The sequence below is a fragment of the Spermophilus citellus genome (genome assembly GCF_964194105.1).
Source record: "Spermophilus citellus genome assembly, chromosome: 6".
Lineage (NCBI taxonomy): Eukaryota > Metazoa > Chordata > Mammalia > Rodentia > Sciuridae > Spermophilus > Spermophilus citellus.
In genome coordinates this window covers 110713197-110734776 of record NC_138187.1, presented here as the reverse complement: position 1 = coordinate 110734776, position 21580 = coordinate 110713197, and the positions used below count along the sequence as shown (strand labels likewise).

Genomic DNA, 21580 nt, shown 5'->3' with positions numbered 1-21580 from the left:
GACAAAATGCTGTAAAACAATGTTCAAAGAGTTACAGCTTTAATATTTTTCAAGAATAATATAAGGCTTGAATCCTTGGAATCAGAAGGCTATTTAGTCCTGAAAACAAAACCAGTTCCACGTCTATACCCACTATAGTTAAATTATGGTACACCAAAGGCAAATAGATTTGAAAAAAACATTGAAACCCCCCCCAAAAAAATTTTTTTGTGGGGTGTGTGTGTGTGTGTGTGTGTGTGTGTTGCTGTGTATTGAACCAGGTGAGGCAAGCACTCTTATCAACTGAGCTATATACCCAACCCACAAAAAGATTATCTAAGAGGTTTCGGGTGCAGCCTAGTGATAGAGCACTTGCCTAGAATGCTGAAGGTCCTAAGGTTCAATCACCAGTACTGCAAAAATATAAAAAGATTATCTACCAAAGAATGACAATTAGATTGACAGATGAAATATTAATACTACCAAATAGCAGTGAGAACAAATGGAATTATAACTTACAAGTAATGAGATAAAATAATTATCAATACAATATTTCCTACTGTATTAGTCACCTTTGTATTGCTGTGACCAAAATACTTAACAACAACAAGTAAGAAAAGTTTATTCAGGAATTAGTCACCTTTGTATTAGTCACCTTTGTATTGCTGTGACCAAAATACTTTACAACAACAAGTAAGAAAAGTTTATTCAGGCTTATGGTTTCAGAGGTTTGGTCCATGGTTGACTAACTTCATTGCTCTATACCTGAGGCAAGGCAAGATGTGATAGAGGACACTTGTCAGCTCATGACAGCCAAGAAGCACAGAGGGGAAAGGACAAGTAAGAGATATAGTCCAAGACTATGTTCCCAATGCAGCTATCACCCAGGAGGTCATTCAAATTATTAATCCAACAATTAGAGTAATCTACTGATGAGTTTACAACTCTCATAATCTAGTCTTTTAAATTCTCAACACTGCCTGACATATGAGTTCTTTGGGATCATTTTTAGATCCAAACCATAATATCCATCTATCTAAATTAAGATACAGTAATGTGTTAAAGACATCTTCATAAAAAGACTGAGTGAGCTGTAACTTATAGATCCTTTCAGAAAATTACTAAAGGGTATACTTCAAAAAACACAAATTCAGATTGAGGAATGTGATACTAGAAGCAATCAAAAATAAGGATATTAGTAAATTTAAACATGTATTTACATGATTATTTATTACATAACATAATGAGGAGGAGGAGGAGGAAGAGGAGGAGGAGGAGGAAGAAGAATAACAAGACAAGGAAGAAAATGTCAACTACTATTAAGGTCAAAAACTAAGGTGTGGAGACGGGAGGAGGAAGACAAGCCAGGCACCCAGTCAGACAGGAGGAGGAAGTCCGGCCCCGCACCGAGTGTTAGTCCGGAGGAAGCCCATCAACCCTTAAAACTCATCAAAGGGGGTGTGGCTACCAGCACGGTTCTGCGGCTGATCCAGGTACCCGGTTTCCAACTCCCCCACCCTTAGCTGTGATAACTCAAAATATTTCCCACAAGCTTTGGGGGGTTGTAGCTATCAACGCAAAACAACAACTGTACAGGCACCTGGTTTCTACCTCAGAGACTAGAGTAGGGAAGATATAGGTGGAAGCTCATTTCCTCTCACACTGGCTATACCCACCACCCTGAATACAGAGGCTCAAGCTAGGAATAGACAACGCCACCTACTGGAAGCAAGGAAAACAATATTCTGAGAGACTTTTTTTTCTTTCTTTCTCTTTTCTTCTCTCTCTTCCACAACTTCAGTATATGTGAAACCAAGAACTGTGCATGAACAACCGAATTACCAAAGTAATATAATATAGAGGAATTACATATACCCCACCTCCCCCCCCATTTTTTTTCTTTATTTCTATCTTACTTCCCTTTTCCTTCTCTTATTTCTCTTTTCTTCCTTGTTATTTTTTTTCTTTTTTTTAACTCATATTCTCTCTATCCCACTTTCAATCTCCTAACTTTTGCTATCTATACATAGGGTAACTATCTAAATAGATAGGAGGTTGAGTCTATACATTCTACCATAAATTACCAGTCTAGTGGTTAGAGTTCTCCAAAGGTGCTAAGTTAGTTTAACCTCATACCATCACTCCTTTCCCTCTAAGTATAACATCCTTCGTCTGAAATTAAGTTTTCTATATGCCATCAGATATGGTACGCCTTTTATGAAACTAACGAATATATTCTTAAGTAATAATTAAAACCAATATCTATAGTCTTAGAATCTAACTATAAATGTATTAATAATGAAAACTTGTGCTTAGATAATGTACTGTTGATACTGGGATCTGTTAACATTGTCTTTCTCCGCAAAAGAGGGATTTTGGAGCTATACAAGAACAATACAAATATATAAGGGGAAAAACATTAGCACAACAGTTTCACAAAGCTAGAAAGAATCATGAGCAGTATGAAAAGACAAGGAAAGAAAGGACCACAAACAATTCAGGTCAATTCAACATTAGATGAGGTAATATCTGCAGCTGATGGAATGTCAGACAAAGAGTTCAGGATATACATGCTTCAGATGATCTGGAGTCTCAAGGAAGACATTATACATCAAATTCAGTCAATGAAAAATCACTTTGACAATGAATTGCATAAACAAATCAAAGAAGCAAAAGATCAACTCTATAGGGAGATAGAGGATATAAAAAACAAACAAACAGAAATCCTGGAAATGCAAAAAACAATAAACCAAATTAAAAACTCAAATGACAGTATTACCAGCAGAGTATAACACTTAGAAGATAGAACTTCAGACAACGAAGACAAAGTTTTTCAACTTGAAAAGAACATAGACAGCTCAGTGAGAAAGTTAGGAAATCATGAGCAGAACATCCAAGAATTATGGGAAAACATCAAGAAACCAAACCTAAGAGTTATTGGGATACAAGAGGGTACAGAGGTCCAAACCTAGGGAATGAGCAATCTATTCAATGAAATAATACTAGAAAACTTCCCAGACTTAAAGAATGAAAAAGAAGTCCAAATACTAGAAGCCTACAGGACACCAAATGTACAAAATCATAAGAGATCCACACCAAGACACATAATAATGAAGGTGCCCAACATACAGAATGAGGAGAGAATGTTCAAAGCCACAAGAGAGAGGAAGCAGATTACATTTAGGGGTAAACCAATCAGGATAACTGCTGATCTTTCACAACAGACTCTGAAAGCTAGAAGATCCTGGAACAACATATTTCAAACGCTGAAAGAAAAAGGGTTCCAACCAAGAATCATGTATCCAGCGAAATTAAGCTTCAGGATTGAAGATGAAATAAAAATCTTCCACGATAAACAAAAGTTAAAAGAATTTGCAGCTAGAAAACCAGCTCTTCAAAACATCCTTGGCAAAACATTACAGGAAGAGGAAATTAAAAATAACAATGAAAACCAACAGCGGGAGGTAGTACAGTAAAGGAAAAACTAAGCATAGATCATGTTAAGTATCGTACATAACCAAATATGGCTGCAAATACAAACCATATCTCAATAGTAACCTTAAATGTTAATGGCTTAAATGCACCAATCAAAAGACATAGGCTAGTAGAATGGATTAAAAAAAAGATCCAACAATATACTGCCTATAGGAGACTCATCTGCTAGGAAAAGACATACACAGACTGAAGGTGAAAGGTTGGGAAAAATCATATCACTCATACGGACCCCGGAAGCAAGCAGGGGTGTCCATACTTGTATCAAATAAAATAGACTTCAAGCCAAAGTTAATCAAAAGGGATAAACAAGGACACTACATACTGCTCAAGGGAACCATACACCAACAAGACTTGACAATCATTAATATATATGCCCGAAAAAATGGTGCAGCTACGTTCATCAAACAAACTCTTCTCAAGTTCAAGAGTCTAATAGACCACAACACAATAATCATGGGAGATTTGAACACACCTCTCTCACCAATGGACAGATCTTCCAAACAAAAGTTGAATAAAGAAACCATAGAGCTCAATAATACAATTAATAACTTAGACTTAATTGATATATACAGAATATACCACCCAACATCAAGCGGATACACTTTCTTCTCAGCAGTACATGGATCCTTCTCAAAAATAGACCATATATTATGTCACAGGGCAAATCTTAGCAATTACAAGGGAGTTGAGATACTACCATGCATTTTATCTGACCATAATGGAATGAAATTGGAAATCAATAATAAAATGAGAAAGGAAAAATCCTACATCACAGGGAGATTAAACAATATGCTACTGAATGAACAAAGGGTTACACAAGACATCAAAGATGAAATTAAAAAATTCTTAGAGGTAAACGAAAACTCAGACACAACATATCGAAATCTCTGGGACACTATGAAAGCAGTACTAAGAGGAAAATTCATTTCATGGAGTTCATTCCTTAAAAGAAAGAAAAGCCAACAAATAAATGACCTCACACTACACCTCGAAGCCTTAGAAAAAGAAGAACAAATCAGCAGCAAATACAGTAGAAGGCAAGAAATAATTAAAATTAGAGCTGAAATCAATGAAATCGAAACAAAAGAAACAATCGAAAAAATTGACAAAATTAAAAGTTGGTTCTTTGAAAAAATGAATAAGATTGCTAGACGACTAGCCACGCTAACAAAGAGAAGAAGAGAGAACCCAAATTACTAGCTTACGGGATGAAAAAGGCAACATCACAACAGACAATTCAGAAATACAGAAGATAATAAGAAATTACTTTGAAACCCTATACTCTAATAAAATAGAAGATAGTGAAGGCATCGATAAATTCCTTAAGACAAATGAACTACCCAGATTGAATCAGGAAGATATAAACAACCTAAACAGACCAATATCAAGTGAGGAAATAGAAGAAGCCATCAAAAGACTACCAACCAAGAAAAGCCCAGGACCAGATAGATATACAGCAGAGTTTTACAAGAACTATAAAGAAGAACTAATACTCCACAATCTATTTCAGGAGATAGAAAAAGAGGGAGAACTTCCAAATTCATTCTATGAGGCCAATATCACCCTGATTCCCAAACCAGATAAAGACACCTCAAAGAAAGAAAACTACAGATCAATATCCCTAATGAATTTAGATGCAAAAATCCTCAATAAAATTCTGGCAAATCGTATACAAAAACATATCAAAAAGATCGTGCACCATGATCAAGTAGGATTCATCACTGGGATGCAAGGCTGGTACAATATACGGAAATCAATAAACGTTATTCACCACATCGATAGACTTAAAGATAAGAACCATATGATCATCTCGATAGACGCAGAAAAAGCATTCGACAAAGTACAGCATCCCTTTATGTTCAAAACATTAGAAAAACTAGGGTTAACAGGAACTTACCTCAACATTGTAAAAGCTATATATGCTAAGCCTCAGGCTAGCATCATTCTAAATGGAAAAAAACTGAAGGCATTCCCTCTAAAATCTGGAACAAGACAGGGATGCCCTCTATCACCACTTCTTTTCAATATAGTTCTCGAAATACTCGCCAGAGCAATTAGACAGACAAAATAAATTAAAGGCATTAAGATAGGAAAAGAAGAACTTAAATTATCACTATTTGCGGATGATATGATTTTATACCTAGAAGACCCAAAAGGGTCTACAAAGAAACTACTAGAGCTAATAAATGAATTCAGCAAAGTGACAGGATATAAAATCAACACGCATAAATCAAAGGCATTCCTGTATATCAGCGACAAATCTTCTGAACTGGAAATGAGGAAAACCACCCCATTCACAATATCCTCAAAAAAAATAAAATACTTGGGAATCAACCTAACAAAAGAGGTGAAAGATCTATACAATGAAAACTACAGAACCCTAAAGAGAGAAATAGAAGATCTTAGAAGATGGAAAAATGTACCCTGTTCATGGATAGGCAGAACTAACATCATCAAAATGGCGATATTACCAAAAGTTCTCTATAGGTTCAATGCAATGCCAATCAAAATCCCAACCAAAGCAATTGCCAAAGCAATCATGAAATTCATATGGAAAAATAAAAGACACAGAATAGCAAAAGCAATTCGAAGCAGGAAGTGTGAATCAGGAGGTGTAGCGATACCAGATTTCAAACTGTACTACAGAGCAATAGTAACAAAAATAGCATGGTACTGGTACCAAAACAGGCGGGTGGACCAATGGTATAGAATAGAGGACACAGAGACCAATCCACAAAACTACAACTATCTTATATTCGATAAAGGGGCTAAAAGCATGCAATGGAGGAAGGATAGCATCTTCAACAAATGGTGCTGGGAAAACTGGAAATCCATATGCAACAAAATAAAACTGAAACCCTTTCTCTCGCCATGCACAAAAGTTAACTCAAAATGGATCAAGGACCTTGATATCAAATCAGAGACTCTGCGTCTGATAGAAGAAAAAGTTGGCTCCGATCTACATATTGTGGGGTCGGGCTCCAAATTCCTTAATAGGACACCCATAGCACAAGAGTTAATAACTAGAATCAACAAATGGGACTTACTCAAACTAAAAAGTTTTTTCTCAGCAAGAGAAATAATAAGAGAGGTAAACAGGGAGCCTACATCATGGGAACAAATGTTTACTCTTCACACTTCAGATAGAGCCCTAATATCCAGAGTATACAAAGAACTCAAAAAATTAAACAATAAGAAAACAAATAACCCAATCAACAAATGGGCCAAAGACCTGAACAAACACTTCTCAGAGGAGGACATACAATCAATCAACAAGTACATGAAAAAATGCTCACCATCTCTAGCAGTCAGAGAAATGCAAATCAAAACCACCCTAAGATACCATCTCACTCCAGTAAGATTGGCAGCCATTATGAAGTCAAACAATAACAAGTGCTGGTGAGGATGTGGGGAAAAGGGTACTCTTGTACATTGTTGGTGGGAAAGCAAATTGGTGCAGCCAATTTGGAAAGCAGTATGGAGATTCCTGGGAAAGCTGGGAATGGAACCACCATTTGACCCAGCTATTGCCCTTCTCGGACTATTCCCGAAGACCTTAAAAGAGGGTACTACAGGGATACTGCCACATCCATGTTCATAGCAGCACAATCCACAATAGCTAGACTGTGGAACCAACCCCGATGCCCCTCAATAGATGAATGGATAAAAAAACTGTGGCATTTATACACAGTGGAGTACTACGCAGCACTAAAAAATGACAAAATCATGGAATTTGCAGGGAAATGGATGGCATTAGAGCAGATTATGCTAAGTGAAGCTAGCCAATCCCTAAAAAACAAATGCCAAATGTCTTCTTTGATATAATGAGAGCAACCAAGAACAGAGCAGGGAGGAAGAGCAGGAGGAACAGATTAACATTAAATAGAGTCATGAGGTGGGAGGGAAAGGGAAAGAAAACGGAAATTGCATGGAAATGGAAGCAGAACCTCATTGTTATACAAAATTACATATAAGAGGTTGTGAGGGGAATGGGAAAAAAAATAAGGAGAGAAATGAATTACAGTAGATGGGGTAGAGAGAGAAGATGGGAGGGGAGGGGAGGGGGGATAGTAGAGGATAGGAAAGGTAGCAGAATACAACAGTTACTATTATGGCATTATGTAAAAATGTGGATGTGTAACCCATGTGATTCTGCAATCTTTGTAATGTTGTGAATAACCAATAAAACAATAAATAAAATAAATAAAATTTTTTTTAAAAAACTAAGGTGTCTTATAAATACTTACAACTATAATTTGTCGATTTAAACTTAATACAATAAAATTCTTTTAAAATCCACCCACTTTACCTCCCTACCCTCATTCCCCCCCACAAAAAAAAAAAAAAGAAATGAAAAAAAAACCCTAAAATACTAGAAAACAGTCACATTCTACTGAGGAAATGATTAGGATTAAAAGGGTCTAGGTTTTTAAAAGGGTCTGTTTCTTAGTTGTCTTAAAGTAATAATTCCCCCATTTCCCTCCCCGTAGTACCTGGCAATTATCATTGAACTTTTGAGTATTTTTTAATTTGGCTCCTCTAGGTACCTAATATAAATGGAATTAGATATTATTTGTTCTTTTGTAACTGGATTATTTTACTTGTATGTCCTTAAGGTTCACCCATGTTAGCACATGTATAAGAATGCCCTTTCTTTTCAAGGCTGATAAGTCACTGTGTCTATATACTCATTCTGTTAAAAGACATTTGAGTAGCTTTGAATTTTTGGCTATTGTAAATAATGCTGCTATGAACATGGGCATAAATACATCTGTTCAAGCCTCTGTTTTTATTTCTTTGGGGTATTTATGCATAATAGAAATTGCTGGATTACTTGATAATTTTATTTTTAATTTCTTGAAGAACTATCCATATTTTTTCCATAGCAGCTATACTATGCTACATTTCTATCAACAGTGCCCCAAGTTCCTATTTATTCACATCCTTGACAACACTTCTTATTTTCTGCTTTATTACCAGCCATCCTAGGTATGAGGTTCCCAATATGACTTTGATTTGCCTTTCTATAAGGATTAGTTTTAGTGAGTGTTTATTGGCCATCTGTGTATCTTCGTTGGAAAATTGTCTATTGAAGTCCCTTGTGGTTTTCTTCAATGGGGTTATTTTTGTTGAGTTTGATTAGTTCTTTTATACATTTTTAAAATTAACATGTTATTAGATATGATTTGCAAATATTTTCACCCATTCAACATGTAGCCTTTTAACTCTGAAGACTGTGTAGAATGATGCACAAAATTTTTTGAGGATACAGTACAACTAATTTTTCTTTTGTTGCCTATGATTTTTGTATTATGCTGAGAAATAACTATCAAATCCAATGTCCTAAAGCTTACACCTATGCTTTCTTCTAAGAGTTTTATAGTCTTAGTTTTTATATTTAAGCATTTAATTCATTTTGAGGTTTTTGTTTATTTGTTTGTAGTACCAGTGAATGAACCTAAGGGAGCTTAGCCACATCCCTAGCCCTCTGTATTTTTTGAGACAGGGTCTCACTAGGTTGCTTATGGCCTCACTAAATTGAATCTGCAATCCTTCTGTTTGGCCTCCCTAGGTGCTGGGATTATAGATGTGCACCACCACACCCAGCTTGAGTTAACTGTTATATATGATGTAAAATAAGTTTCTTTTTTTTAAATTTTTTTCTTGTTTTATTTTTTATTTATTTATTTTTCTTTTTTTATAATTTTTTTAAGTTTTTTTTAACTACCCGAAAGCAGCAGAAAGCATTACAATTCTATTACATATATAGGGCACAATTTTTCATATCTCTGATATAAAGTATGTTCACGCCAATTTATGCCGTTATACATGTTCTTTTTTTTGCATTACAATTCTTTTTTTTTCACCTATATACCACAATTTATCATATCTCCATATACAAGATATGTTGACCCAAATTCACATCTTCATACATGTATTTTGTACAATGATGAGGGTCTCCTTCCACCATCCATGCAATTCCCCTTCTCCCTTCCTTTCTCTCCCAACCCTCTTCCCTATCTAGAGGTAATCATCTTCCCATGCTCTTCCTCCCTACCCCATTTTGAGTCACCCACCTTATATCAGAGAAGACATTCGGCATTTGGTTTTTCGGGATTGGCTAACTTCACTTAGCATAATCTGCTCTAATGCCATCCATTTCCCTGCAAATGCCATGATCTTATTATTTTTTAGTGCTGAGTAATACTCCATTGTGTATAAATGCCACATTTTTTTAATCCATTCATCCATTGAAGGACATCTAGGTTGGCTCCACAGTTTAGCTATTGTGAATTATGCTGCTATAAACACTGATGTGGCTGTGTCCTGTAGTATGCTGTTTTTAGGTCCTTTGGGTATAGTTCGAGAAGAGTAGTTGTATATGTACAGCATGCCTTTATTTTATTTTATTTTATGTGGTGCTAAGGATCCAACCCAGTGCCTCACACATACCAGGCAAGTGCTCTGTGACTGAGCCCCAGCCCAAGTTTCTTGTTTTGACTGGAAGTATGTTGCAAAAATTGATTAACTTAAGTGTAAATATTTTTAAAAATTAAAGCTAACTATTAAAATATTGAACACAAAAGGTATAACTTGCAAAACATAAAAAGAAATAAAAGTTACTAAAAATGTATTCTTTTTGAATAAGCATGAAACACATAAAAAATTGGCCTGCTATAAAATTATAAAACAAATTTCAACTAATGCCAAAAAAATGAATCTTCAAGCCCATTTTCCAACAAAATAAAACTAGAAATAAGCCAATTAATTAATATAACACTATAGATACGAAAAGGTATACCTATAAATAATTATGATCCAAATAAGAATTCTCAATGAACTTGGAAAAGACTTAGAATTAAGCAATAGTAAATGTTCTTTTTTAAAGAAATATTTATTTTTTAGTTGTACACAATACCTTTATTTTGTTTGTTTATTTATTTTTTTATGTGGTGCTGAGGATCAAACCCAGGGCCTCGCCCGTGCTAGGCGAGCGCTCTACCGCTGAGCCGCAACCTCAACCCAGTAAATGTTCTTTATAAATATTTACAAAAAAAAAAAAAAAAGAGAGAAATACAAACAAACAACAGTAGGAATGAATAAGGTGCAAAACTACACATACAAAAGAGATATTATAACTAGGTAGAGGGTAATTTGAACAAATTTACTCCAATAAAACTGGAAACTCAGAGAAAATGGACAATGTTCAGAAAAATGTAACTTACCAAAACTGACTCAGGAAGAAACAGAAAACCAAACAGACCTATAACCATTAAAAAGTTTTAATCAATAGTTTAAAAAAAAAAGAAAGAAAAAGAAATCTGCCTGTAAAACAAACAAAATAACAAAAGAAAACCAAAACCTCACCAAGGCTAAGGTAATTTATAATGGATTTTATGAATTACAAAAGAAACAGACAATCACTGAATTATATGAACTGTCCTAGAGCTAAAATGCGTAAGAGGAGAGAATAGGGTTTAGCTACTCATTTTATAAAGCTACTCCAATATCAAATACAATCAATCTCATTAATGAATGTCAGGTAATAATCCTATATAAAACATTAGCATTAGCAGAATCAATCTAGCAATCTTTTAAAACATATCAATATGAAATTGTGATAAAGTTAGGTTCATCCAAAGAATGGTGGCTTAACACTGAAAAATCTATGTCATTCATCAAATTGAAATAATAAAGGGAAAACACCATAACATTATCTCAATGAATACAAAAATTATTTGATTACAACCATAATGGTAAACTCTTGGTAATCAGAAATAAAAAGAAATTCCTTAATCTGATAAAAGATATTTGAAACTACAGAAACACCACCATAAAGTCACAAGACAAGATGTTCATTATCACTACACACCTCTTTGTTTTTTGTTTTTGTTTTTGTTTTTGTTTTGGAACCAGGGATTGAAACCAAGGGCACCTAACCCTTGAGCCACATCCCCAGCCCTTTTTATTTGTTATTTTGAGGGTCTCACTAAGTTAATGAGGCTGGCTTTGAACTTGTCATCCTGTTGCCTCAGCCCCCACAGGTGATGAGATGATAGGCATGCACCACCAAGCCCAGATACCTCATGTATTTAACATTGTACTTGATGATAAAAGGGGGAAAAATCCAGAGATTATCTTTATTTGTGGATTATATGACAGTCTGTATAAAAAATTTAAAAGCATGTACAAATTACTTTGAACTGATAAAAATTTAGCAAGATAACTAGAGTCAGAATGAACACAGAAAACCAACTGTGGCCTAAAAAGAGCTATATGCTATTAAACTGCAAATCCAAACTGCAATTTATCATAATCAAAAAAAATTCACAAGGTATCTAGGAATAAATATAACATGTTATTATTTACTATTATTAAGCAAAAAATAGATTAATAATAGTAAATATTATAAAATTTAACTAACAGAAATACAAAGAACTCTAAAATAATTATAATGAATACATTTATGAAAGGGAACATTCCATGTTATAAATTCCCCAAATCAATCTCTAAATTCAGTGTAGGTCTTCAAGCTTGTATTTGTTAAAGAATATCTATACCTGGGTACGGGTATGAATATAAACCATTGTAACAATTACATGGAAAAACAAAGGGGCAAGAATAGTCAAGACAGTTTTAGAGGAAGAAAAAGAATTACAATGGACATTTCTACATCAGAAACTGACTTCTGAAGGTAAAATGATTAAATGACTCAGATTTAAGAGCCAAAAAGCAACATCATGCTTAATACTGAAAGTCACAGACTTTGGTAAAGGCTCCTAGATTTGGGGCAGCTGCCCAGGTTAAAATAAAAATAACAATGATCCACATATAATAATAATATTTTCAAACAGTAGGAATAAATGAGACAACCTAAAAGCTTCTGGAGATATACAGAAAGACTATAATAGAAGAACTGAGAACCAGAATGACAAGAAATGCCTCAACAGAAGACTATATAATTCATCTCACTTCTAATAGAAAAATCGCTTCAAATCTAGAATACTATGTCTAAAATATCAATCAGATAAGAGAGTAGATGTCAGGAGCAATCCATGGGTTGTGTGTGAACTGTGTTGTGCATTGTAGCCTAGTGAGGGGATAAGTCTGGCATTGGGAACTTCCCATGACATCCCCACAGGGATTGATCACCTGATTCAGGTGAACTCCTCCAAAGCTCTGCCAAAGATTCCACACAGCACCTGAGATGGGTGTGACCTACCAAAATGCCAATCAACCTGCTGACCACAAGATATCACATAGCAAGACTCCACCCTTGAAACCTTATTCCTGCCTTTGACGTGACCCCTTACATAGACCACTGGAGCCCTCTTTCCTTTGTCTAGTTCCAGCACCCATGTGGACTAGATCTATCAGGGGCTCTGCTTTTAGGAAATGTATTTCTGACTACTTGTGTTTTGTTCTTCACTAAGTATTTGAGACTTTAAGTTTCCATGTGACTTACACCATCCTTGGCAGGAAGACAAACCCACCCAATGAGACACTGGCCGTCACCCCTGTTAGGGAGAAATTAGGTCATTTGTCAGACATTGAAAATTATGAAACATTTCCTTCCATTGGAACCTTCCTCAGGCAGCTACCATCAGTGAAAAGGACATACAAGAGATCTAGAAACAGAGGATCCAATATCATAGAGCAACACAGTAAATTCCATGATAAGGGTGTACTCCTAGGAAGACAGTTCTGCAGTAGGCCTAAAGAAGGAACAGTCAAGTGGGCTGGGGTTGTGCCTCAGCGGTAGAGCACTCACCTAGCACATGACAGTGCTGGACTCAAACCTCAGCACTCATAAAAATAAGTAAATAAAATAAAGGTATTGTGTCCAACTAAAAAAAAAAAAAAAAAGAACAGTCAAGATTAGGAGAGCAGAAGGCAAGACTTCAGTATAGATATCTTCAAGAGATAAAAGGGAATTGCTTATTTGTATAATGTGTCTGAGAAGAAAAAGGAATTGCTAAATTAATATTTGGTGGAAAGCTTGTGATAAATAGGTATGAATTAAAATTTAAACTAAGCCATTAGGGCTTAGTGGTAGAGTGTTTGCCTAGCATTCCTGAGGCCCTGGATTGAATCCCCAGAACTGCAAAAAACAAACAAGCAAAAAACAACTAAGGAATGTAAAGTGGCTACTTACTTCAGGGAGAATGAAAAAATGAAGAAATGCAATTAAAACAAACTTTATACCACACTATGAATATTAGTATCATCATAAAAAAAATCTCAAAGAGGATTTAATGGCAGATTATGTGGTAATTACACGGGAAGAAGGAAAGGAAGTGAACTGGTTGAATAGAGGGGACTAAGAGACCTGAAGGAACATCTTCCATGATAGGAAATAAGTAAATTGGGGAGAGGGGAGGTACTAGGGGTTGAACAAGAGGAGCTCAACCACTGAGCCACATTCCCAGTCCCCCTTTTTTTTAATATTGTTTTTGGAACAAAGTCTCACTAAATTGCTTGGGGCCTTGCTAAGTTGTTACAGCTGGCTTTCTACTCATGATCCTCCTGCATCAGCCTCCTGATTTGCTGGGATTATAGGACTATGCCACTACACCCAGTTAAATAGAATCTTAATAAATAAGAGAAAGCAGCACAAATATATTAAGAAATATGTAAGTAAATGAAATGCTAGAAGAAAGGGGCAAAAGTTCAAGTATCTTTCTCTAGGGAAACATTTGGAGGAGAGAAGAATTAGAATTATTTTTGTTATATATCTTCCTAAAATATGTAGGCATCATTTTCATAAAAATACAAAATGATCTTGCAGTACAAATGTACAGTCCAACCTAGTGCTCCGAGGGGGATACTTTAGGACCTCTCTCTGTACAACTGTTCTCTCTCTCTCTCTCTCAATCCAATGTCAAGCCAGATTCCAGCTGCTACAGCTAACCCAACTTTGGTCTCTTCTCCTAATCTCTGAAGAAATGTTATACTCTGCTCCAACTCTAGCTTTCTTCAGGGCAGTTGGGAACTGTTCCAATCATGAGCAATTAAGAGGATAATTATCTTAATGCTGTTTGTTGTCTAATACCCAAAAATGTCTGTCTCAGATATTGTATCTAATTTTATATCGGGATGGCTAATTCTATACTAATTATTCCTATCAACATGGCCAAAGAGGTATTATAATAAGCCTTAAAAAATGTCTTCAGGATAAGTATTCAGAACTGAAATTACCAATCCAGAATAATGTGCTACTTTCATTGCCTTTAGAGTATATTATACTAAAATGTTCTAAAAAAAAAAAAGTTTCTCCCACTCCATTCACAATATCCTCAAAAAAAATAAAATACTTGGGAATCAACCTAACAAAAGAGGTGAAAGACTTATACAATGAAAACTACAGAACCCTAAAGAGAGAAATTGAAGAAGATCTTAGAAGATGGAAAAATATACCCTGTTCATGGATAGGCAGAACTAACATCATCAAAATGGCGATATTACCAAAAGTTCTCTATAGGTTTAATGCAATGCCAATCAAAATCCCAAAGGCATTTCTTGTAGAAATAGAGAAAGCAATCATGAAATTCATATGGAAAAATAAAAGACCCAGAATAGCAAAAACAATGCTAAGCAGGAAGTGTGAATCAGGTGGTATAGCGATACCAGACTTCAAACTATACTACAGAGCAATAGTAACAAAAACAGCATGGTACTGGTACCAAAACAGGTGGGTGGACCAATGGTACAGAATAGAGGACACAGAAACCAATCCACAAAACTACAACTATCTTATATTCGATAAAGGGGCTAAAAGCATGCAATGGAGGAAGGATAGCATCTTCAACAAATGGTGCTGGGAAAACTGGAAATCCATATGCAACAAAATGAAACTGAATCCCTTTCTCTCGCCATGCACAAAAGTTAACTCAAAATGGATCAAGGACCTTGATATCAAATCAGAGACACGGCGTCTGATAGAAGAAAAAGTTGGCTACGATCTACATACTGTGGGGTCGGGCTCCAAATTCCTCAATAGGACATCCATAGCACAAGAGTTAATAACTAGAATCAACAAATGGGACTTACTCAAACTAAAAAGTTTTTTCTCAGCAAAAGAAACAACAAGAGAGGTAAATAGGGAGCCTACATCCTGGGAACAAATCTTTACTCCTCACACTTCAGATAGAGCCCTAATATCCAGAGTATACAAAGAACTCAAAAAATTAGACAATAAGATAACAAATAACCCAATCAACAAATGGGCCAAGGACCTGAACAGACACTTCTCAGAGGAGGACATACAATCAATCAACAAGTACATGAAAAAATGCTCACCATCTCTAGCAGTCAGAGAAATGCAAATCAAAACCATCCTAAGTTACCATCTCACTCCAGTAAGATTGGCAGCCATTATGAAGTCAAACAACAACAAGTGCTGGTGAGGATGTGGGGAAAAGGGTACACTTGTACATTGTTGGTGGGAAAGCAAATTGGTGCAGCCAATTTGGAAAGCAGTATGGAGATTTCTTGGAAAGCTGGGAATGGAACCACCATTTGACCCAGCTATTCCCCTTCTCGGTCTATTCCCTAAAGACCTAAAAAGAGCATGCTACAGGGACACTGCTACATCGATGTTCATAGCAGCACAATTCACAATAGCAAGACTGTGGAAGCAACCTAGATGCCCTTCAATAAATGAATGGATAAAAAAAAATGTGGCATGTATACACAATGGAGTATTACTCTGCATTAAAAAAATGACAAAATCATAGAATTTGGAGGGAAATGGATGGCATTAGAGCAGATTATGCTAAGTGAAGCTAGCCAATCCCTAAAAAACAAATGCCAAATCTCTTCTTTGATATAAGGAGAGTGACTAAGAACAGAGTAGGGACAAAGAGCATGAGAAGAAGATTAACATTAAACAGGGATGAGAGGTGGGAGGGAAAGGGAGAGAGAAGGGAAATTGCATGGAAATGGAAGGAGACCCTCAGGGTTATACAAAATTACATACAACAGGAAGTGAGGGGAAAGGGGAAAAATAATACAAGGGGGAGAAATGAATTACAGTAGAGGGGGTAGAGAGAGAAGAGGGGAGGGGAGGGGAGGGGAGGGGAGGGGGGATAGGAAAGGCAGCAGAATACAACAGACAGGAGTATGGCAATATGTAAATCAATGGAAGTATAACTGATGTGATTCTGCAATCTGTATACGGGGTAAAAATGGGAGTTCATAACCCACTTGAAGCAAAGTGTGAAATATGATATATCAAGAACTATGTAATGTTTTGAACAACCAACAATAAAAAAATAAATAAATAACAAAAAATAGTTTCTCAAAAAAAAGTTTCTACCAATTAAAGTTTATATTAATTAATTAATTAACACATTAACATGGGAACATACAACCAAGGAGATTTTCTGGAAGAAAAAAAAAATGAATTCTTTTGTTGGGCACTGTCCCTCAGAATAAATACATAATTAGGAAAGAAAAAAAAATTTTAAAAAGTGGGGATAAAGTAACATTTCCTTTTTTACAGGAGTCTTCTTTTTCCTTACCTTCTGAAAATGTAGAAATATCTCAAGTACAATAATACATAGTTACCAGCTAACGAACAAACAAGCACTCATAAAATATCAATCTCAAGATTACGAATATGAGCAGGTAAAATGGCTTCTGACGTTACAGATAAGCCCTTTAATGAACAAGCATGTCCAAGCACCACTGTGGAGGGAGATGGAACACAGACAGACAAATGGATAGCTAGACAGACAGGTAGGTTTCTAAAATAAATAAAGAAAATGTTTGTGGATAGAGTAATTTAGGATTTCTTTATTTACCGTTCCATCTTCCATCAGCTTCAGACAAGAACCAAAATCTGCTAACCGAATATGTCCATTCATATCCATCAATATATTGTCAGGTTTGATGTCTCTGGAAAAAAAAAATACAGACACTTAATTTTTAGTTGAGAAAATTAAAAATAATCAGTTGGTTAGTTAAGATAAAAATATCAACTTCTTTTTAAAGTAATACTCTAAGAAAGTCTATTCAATCACTTATGAGTTCAACTTTAGGATCTGATTCATAATTCATACTGAAACTTTTTTTTCTTTTTTTTTTTTGGGGGGGGGGTTACTGGGGATTAAACCAAGGAGCACTTTACCACGAAGCTACACCCATAGTACTTTTTATTTTTTGAGACAGGGTTTCACTAAGTTACTGAGGCTGGCCTCCTGAGTCACTAAGATTACAGGTATTGCACCACCATGTCAAAATTATCTAATAGCCACAAAAATACTATCATCTAGCCTATGATATTTTACAGAGAAAAAATACTTCCTAGACCCTGAGCAAAACTACAGATAGACAAATTCTTAAGTACTGTAGGTCACAAAGGAATTGCTTCATAAAACTGATTTTGCAAAAGAACTGAATAAATATATAATAGATTACCTATATTATTTAAATATACTTAAATAATGTGGATGTTAATGGCTTATAAGACATCAAAATCTAAATAATAAATTATATCATACCAGTTTTCTATTTTTTTTTTGCATTTGAATGCAAACTTTGGGAAAACAATCACATATAAAATGATTTGTAAAGAAGATTCTCAGGAATCCAGCAATAATGTTGCTTATCACATTCTAAAAATTGTAACTGAATAAGAAAGAGATTAGTTCCTCCAAATGTTTCCTATTTTAAGAGAATAAGAAGAGAATCTTCTAAAAACAGTTTATCTGCTTTTTAAAAAAAAAATCTATTGCCATAGGGTTAATAGAAGAATAAAGTCATTTGAATCTGAATGATAACACTACAGGTTTTTATCCCTGAGATTTCCCACATATAATGTGGATATAACTGTAGTACGCTTTTTATCACTGAAGACATCACAGCTTGGCAAATTATGGCCCATGGCTCATCCAGACTACTGCCTGTACTGGGCACAAAGAAACTTTCTGGGGTAATGAAAACATTCTTGATTAGGACAATTTTTTAAATGGGGGAATAAGAACTACCATTAAAAATATGATATTAGAGTTTTGTGGAGGAGATTTTCATTCTTAACTTATTCAGATAGTTTTTATTTCTTCTAGGGTAGTTTGCATTTTTCTAATAAAATGTAAATTTTATTCATTTTTAAAAACTGATTTGAATAGAGGTTAATAATATTATGAAAAAACAGCCCTAAAATTCATTTGGAAGAATGAATCTCATTTGAAAAAGTGAGAGACCCAATTCTAAAAAAGGAAAGTGATTCAGGAGGTATCAAAAAACCTGATCTTAAATTATAATATACAGCTAAAGTAGCAAAAACAGCATGGTATTGGCATAAAAATAGATACGAAGACCAATGGAATAGAATACACAGAAACAAACTCAAATGTTTAAAGCCATCTAATACTGACAAAGGTGCCAAAAATACATGTTGGAGAAAAGACAGCCCTTTAAATAAATGGTACTAGGAAACCTAGATGTCCATATGTAGAAGAATGAATTTATAGCCCTATCTTTCTCCCTGCACAAAAGTCAAATCAATATCAATCAAAGACTTAGAAATGAGACTAGAAACCTAGCAACTGCTAGAAAAAAATATAGGGGTAAACAATCCATCATATAAGTGCAAGCACCAATTCCTCAACAAGAACTCTAAAGCTCATGAAATAAAAACCAAGAATCAGTAAATAGAATACCATCAAATTAAAAAGCTTCTGCACAGTAAAGAAAATGATTAAGAGTGAAGAAAGAGCCTACAAAATAAGAGAAAATCTTTGCCAGCTATTCTGCTGACTGGGGATTTTTTCCCCAAAATATATAAAGAACTTTTAATATCCAGAATATATAAAGAACTCAAGGAAAAAAAAACCTCAATGTTCCCCCAACAAATGGTCCAATCGATAAATGGGCAAAAGATCTAAAAACACACTCTCAAAAAGAAGAAACACAAATGGCCAACAAAAATATGATAAAAATGTTCAGCACCTCTAGCAATTAGGAGAATGCAAATGAAAATTACACTAAGATTTCATACCATTTCAGTCAGAATGAAATTATCAAGAACACAAACAGTAATCAATGCTGACAAGGACGTGGGGAAAAAGGTACATTCTTACATTCTTGAAGGGTATGCAAATTAGTACAATTACCCTAGAAAGCAGTGTGGAAATCCTCAAAAAACTAGGAATGGAACCACCATTGTGATTCAGCTACCCTGGCTCCTCGGTATTTATCCAAAAGATCTAAAATCATCACAATATACAAATACAACCATTTCAATGTTTATAGCAGCACAGTTCACAATAGCCAAATTATGGAATCAATTGAAGTGCCTAACAACAGATGAACAGATTAAGAGAATGTGGCATATATACAAAATTGAGTTTTACTCTACCATAGAGAAGAATTAAATAATGGCATTTGCTGGTAAATGGATGGACATGGAGAAAATCATGCTAAGTGAAATAAACCAGACTCAGAAATCAAAGGTCAAATGTTTTCTCTCATATGTGGAAGCAAGAGCAAAGCAAAAGAAAGGTGGCAGTTGGCCAAGAAGACTGTATATCATAATGATACAGGAAAGATCAGTGGAGTACAAGAAGGAGAATAAGAGAGTGAGGGAGGAAGAAAGGAAAAAGAGAATATGGAATAAATTTAACAAAATCATGTTATATTCATATATAAAGGGTGCGAAGGGAATTTCACATTGATGTATATGTAGAAGAAAGGAAGTTTAGTAGAGGAGGGAGAATAGAAGAAGGGAGGAGAGGAGGAAAAGTGGGGCCTGAAATCAAATTCCTTCATGTATGATTTTAGCAAAATGAACCCAAATACTATAATCTTAATGCTCTTTAAAAAAAAGGAATAACACAGTTGGACTCCCATCATGATACCTTCTGTTATTTCCCTTATATTTACTATAGTTTTCCTTCTAAGCTGCTGTCCCCTTACAACAGAGGAAATTTAAGGTGCTTCTAAAGTCAACAACCTTGACTTCTTTTCCCTTTTTGTTGGGTTTTTCTACTATCTTGTCAAAGTGCGTTGAGGTTAGAAAATATACTTGGTACTGGCTGTACTCCTATCAGTGCATTCTTCCTTATAGAAGAATTACAGCTCATTCCTTAAGAGAAAAATTAAAGCATGATATTTGGGAAACAGACCCGGGATCTCAGGCTGTAGACTGACAATTGATAAATAATCACAGGCTTCACCTTCTCTCATAATGGAACTCATGCTTTTATATAAAGTTAATTATATCAGAGCATTACATCAGATTATTCTGGTTTGTCTTTATTCTCTTTATTCTAGAAATTGATTCTCCCAATGAAGAAGAAAATAAAAAATAGAAGAAAATGAAAACAATAGTTATCTAAAAATAGAAGAGTAATTTGTTTAAAAAGTTGTAATGGAAAGAAATGCTTACATATTTTCACCATATGAGACCAGTTGAAAATTTTAATATGTAAAAAGAGATTAATAATGATCATGAAGGGCAATTAATAAAAGAAATACAACTGTATACAATAGTATACAAAAACATTAAACCTCACAAGTACACATGCGACAAGGATTAAACAATTACACACGTAATTAGTGGCAAATGTAACTAACTGGCATTACATACCAATGTAGTATATAAAAGTAGAAAACAGAAATCCCCATGTTTCTTATTTTCTTACTCCTTTATCTGCACCTAAGATCTTCTTGGGTGAAGACATATTTATGTCTATTCCTTCCAGAAACCATAACAAAATGACTACACTATTAAAAGGGAAAAAACCCAGAAGTAAATGTGAGAAAAGATAACAGAAGATAAAAGGTGAACTTGCTATTGTCATCAGAACAATACTGACATCAGATCAATATTGGCATCAGATTCACCATTTTAGGTCGGGAACCATTTTATCTAGAGTTTCCAAAGTTTTGATTTGAGGCAATGCTACTTAACTTCCCATAAGAACATGTGCCTGCTAAAAGAAACTGATCAACCCCACCCCAGCTTAAACTCCTAAGCAGCTTACAATCAACCCCACCACAGTTTAAACTCCCAAGAAGCTTATGAGATTCCTCTTGCGGGCTATAAAGCTGCTCTGTGAGAGCCAACAGGCTGCTGCTCTCCTGGGAGGCACAGCCTTGT

The 21580-nt window shown here is 35.0% G+C and overlaps 1 protein-coding gene across 14 annotated transcripts in view; it reads right to left on the bottom strand.

Moving 5' to 3' along the window:
• Positions 1-21580, bottom strand: part of CDC42BPA (CDC42 binding protein kinase alpha) — a 327214-nt gene that overhangs the window by 166903 nt on the left and 138731 nt on the right. For all 14 annotated transcript variants that reach the window (XR_014022435.1, XM_081297456.1, XM_081297457.1 and 11 more), the window contains one exon: positions 17280-17373. Coding sequence is in view for 13 of the 14 variants with exons in the window: in XM_081297456.1 (XP_081153582.1) it covers positions 17280-17373 (94 nt within the window). In the remaining variant the exon portion in view is untranslated. The remainder of the gene's footprint in view (positions 1-17279; positions 17374-21580) is intronic.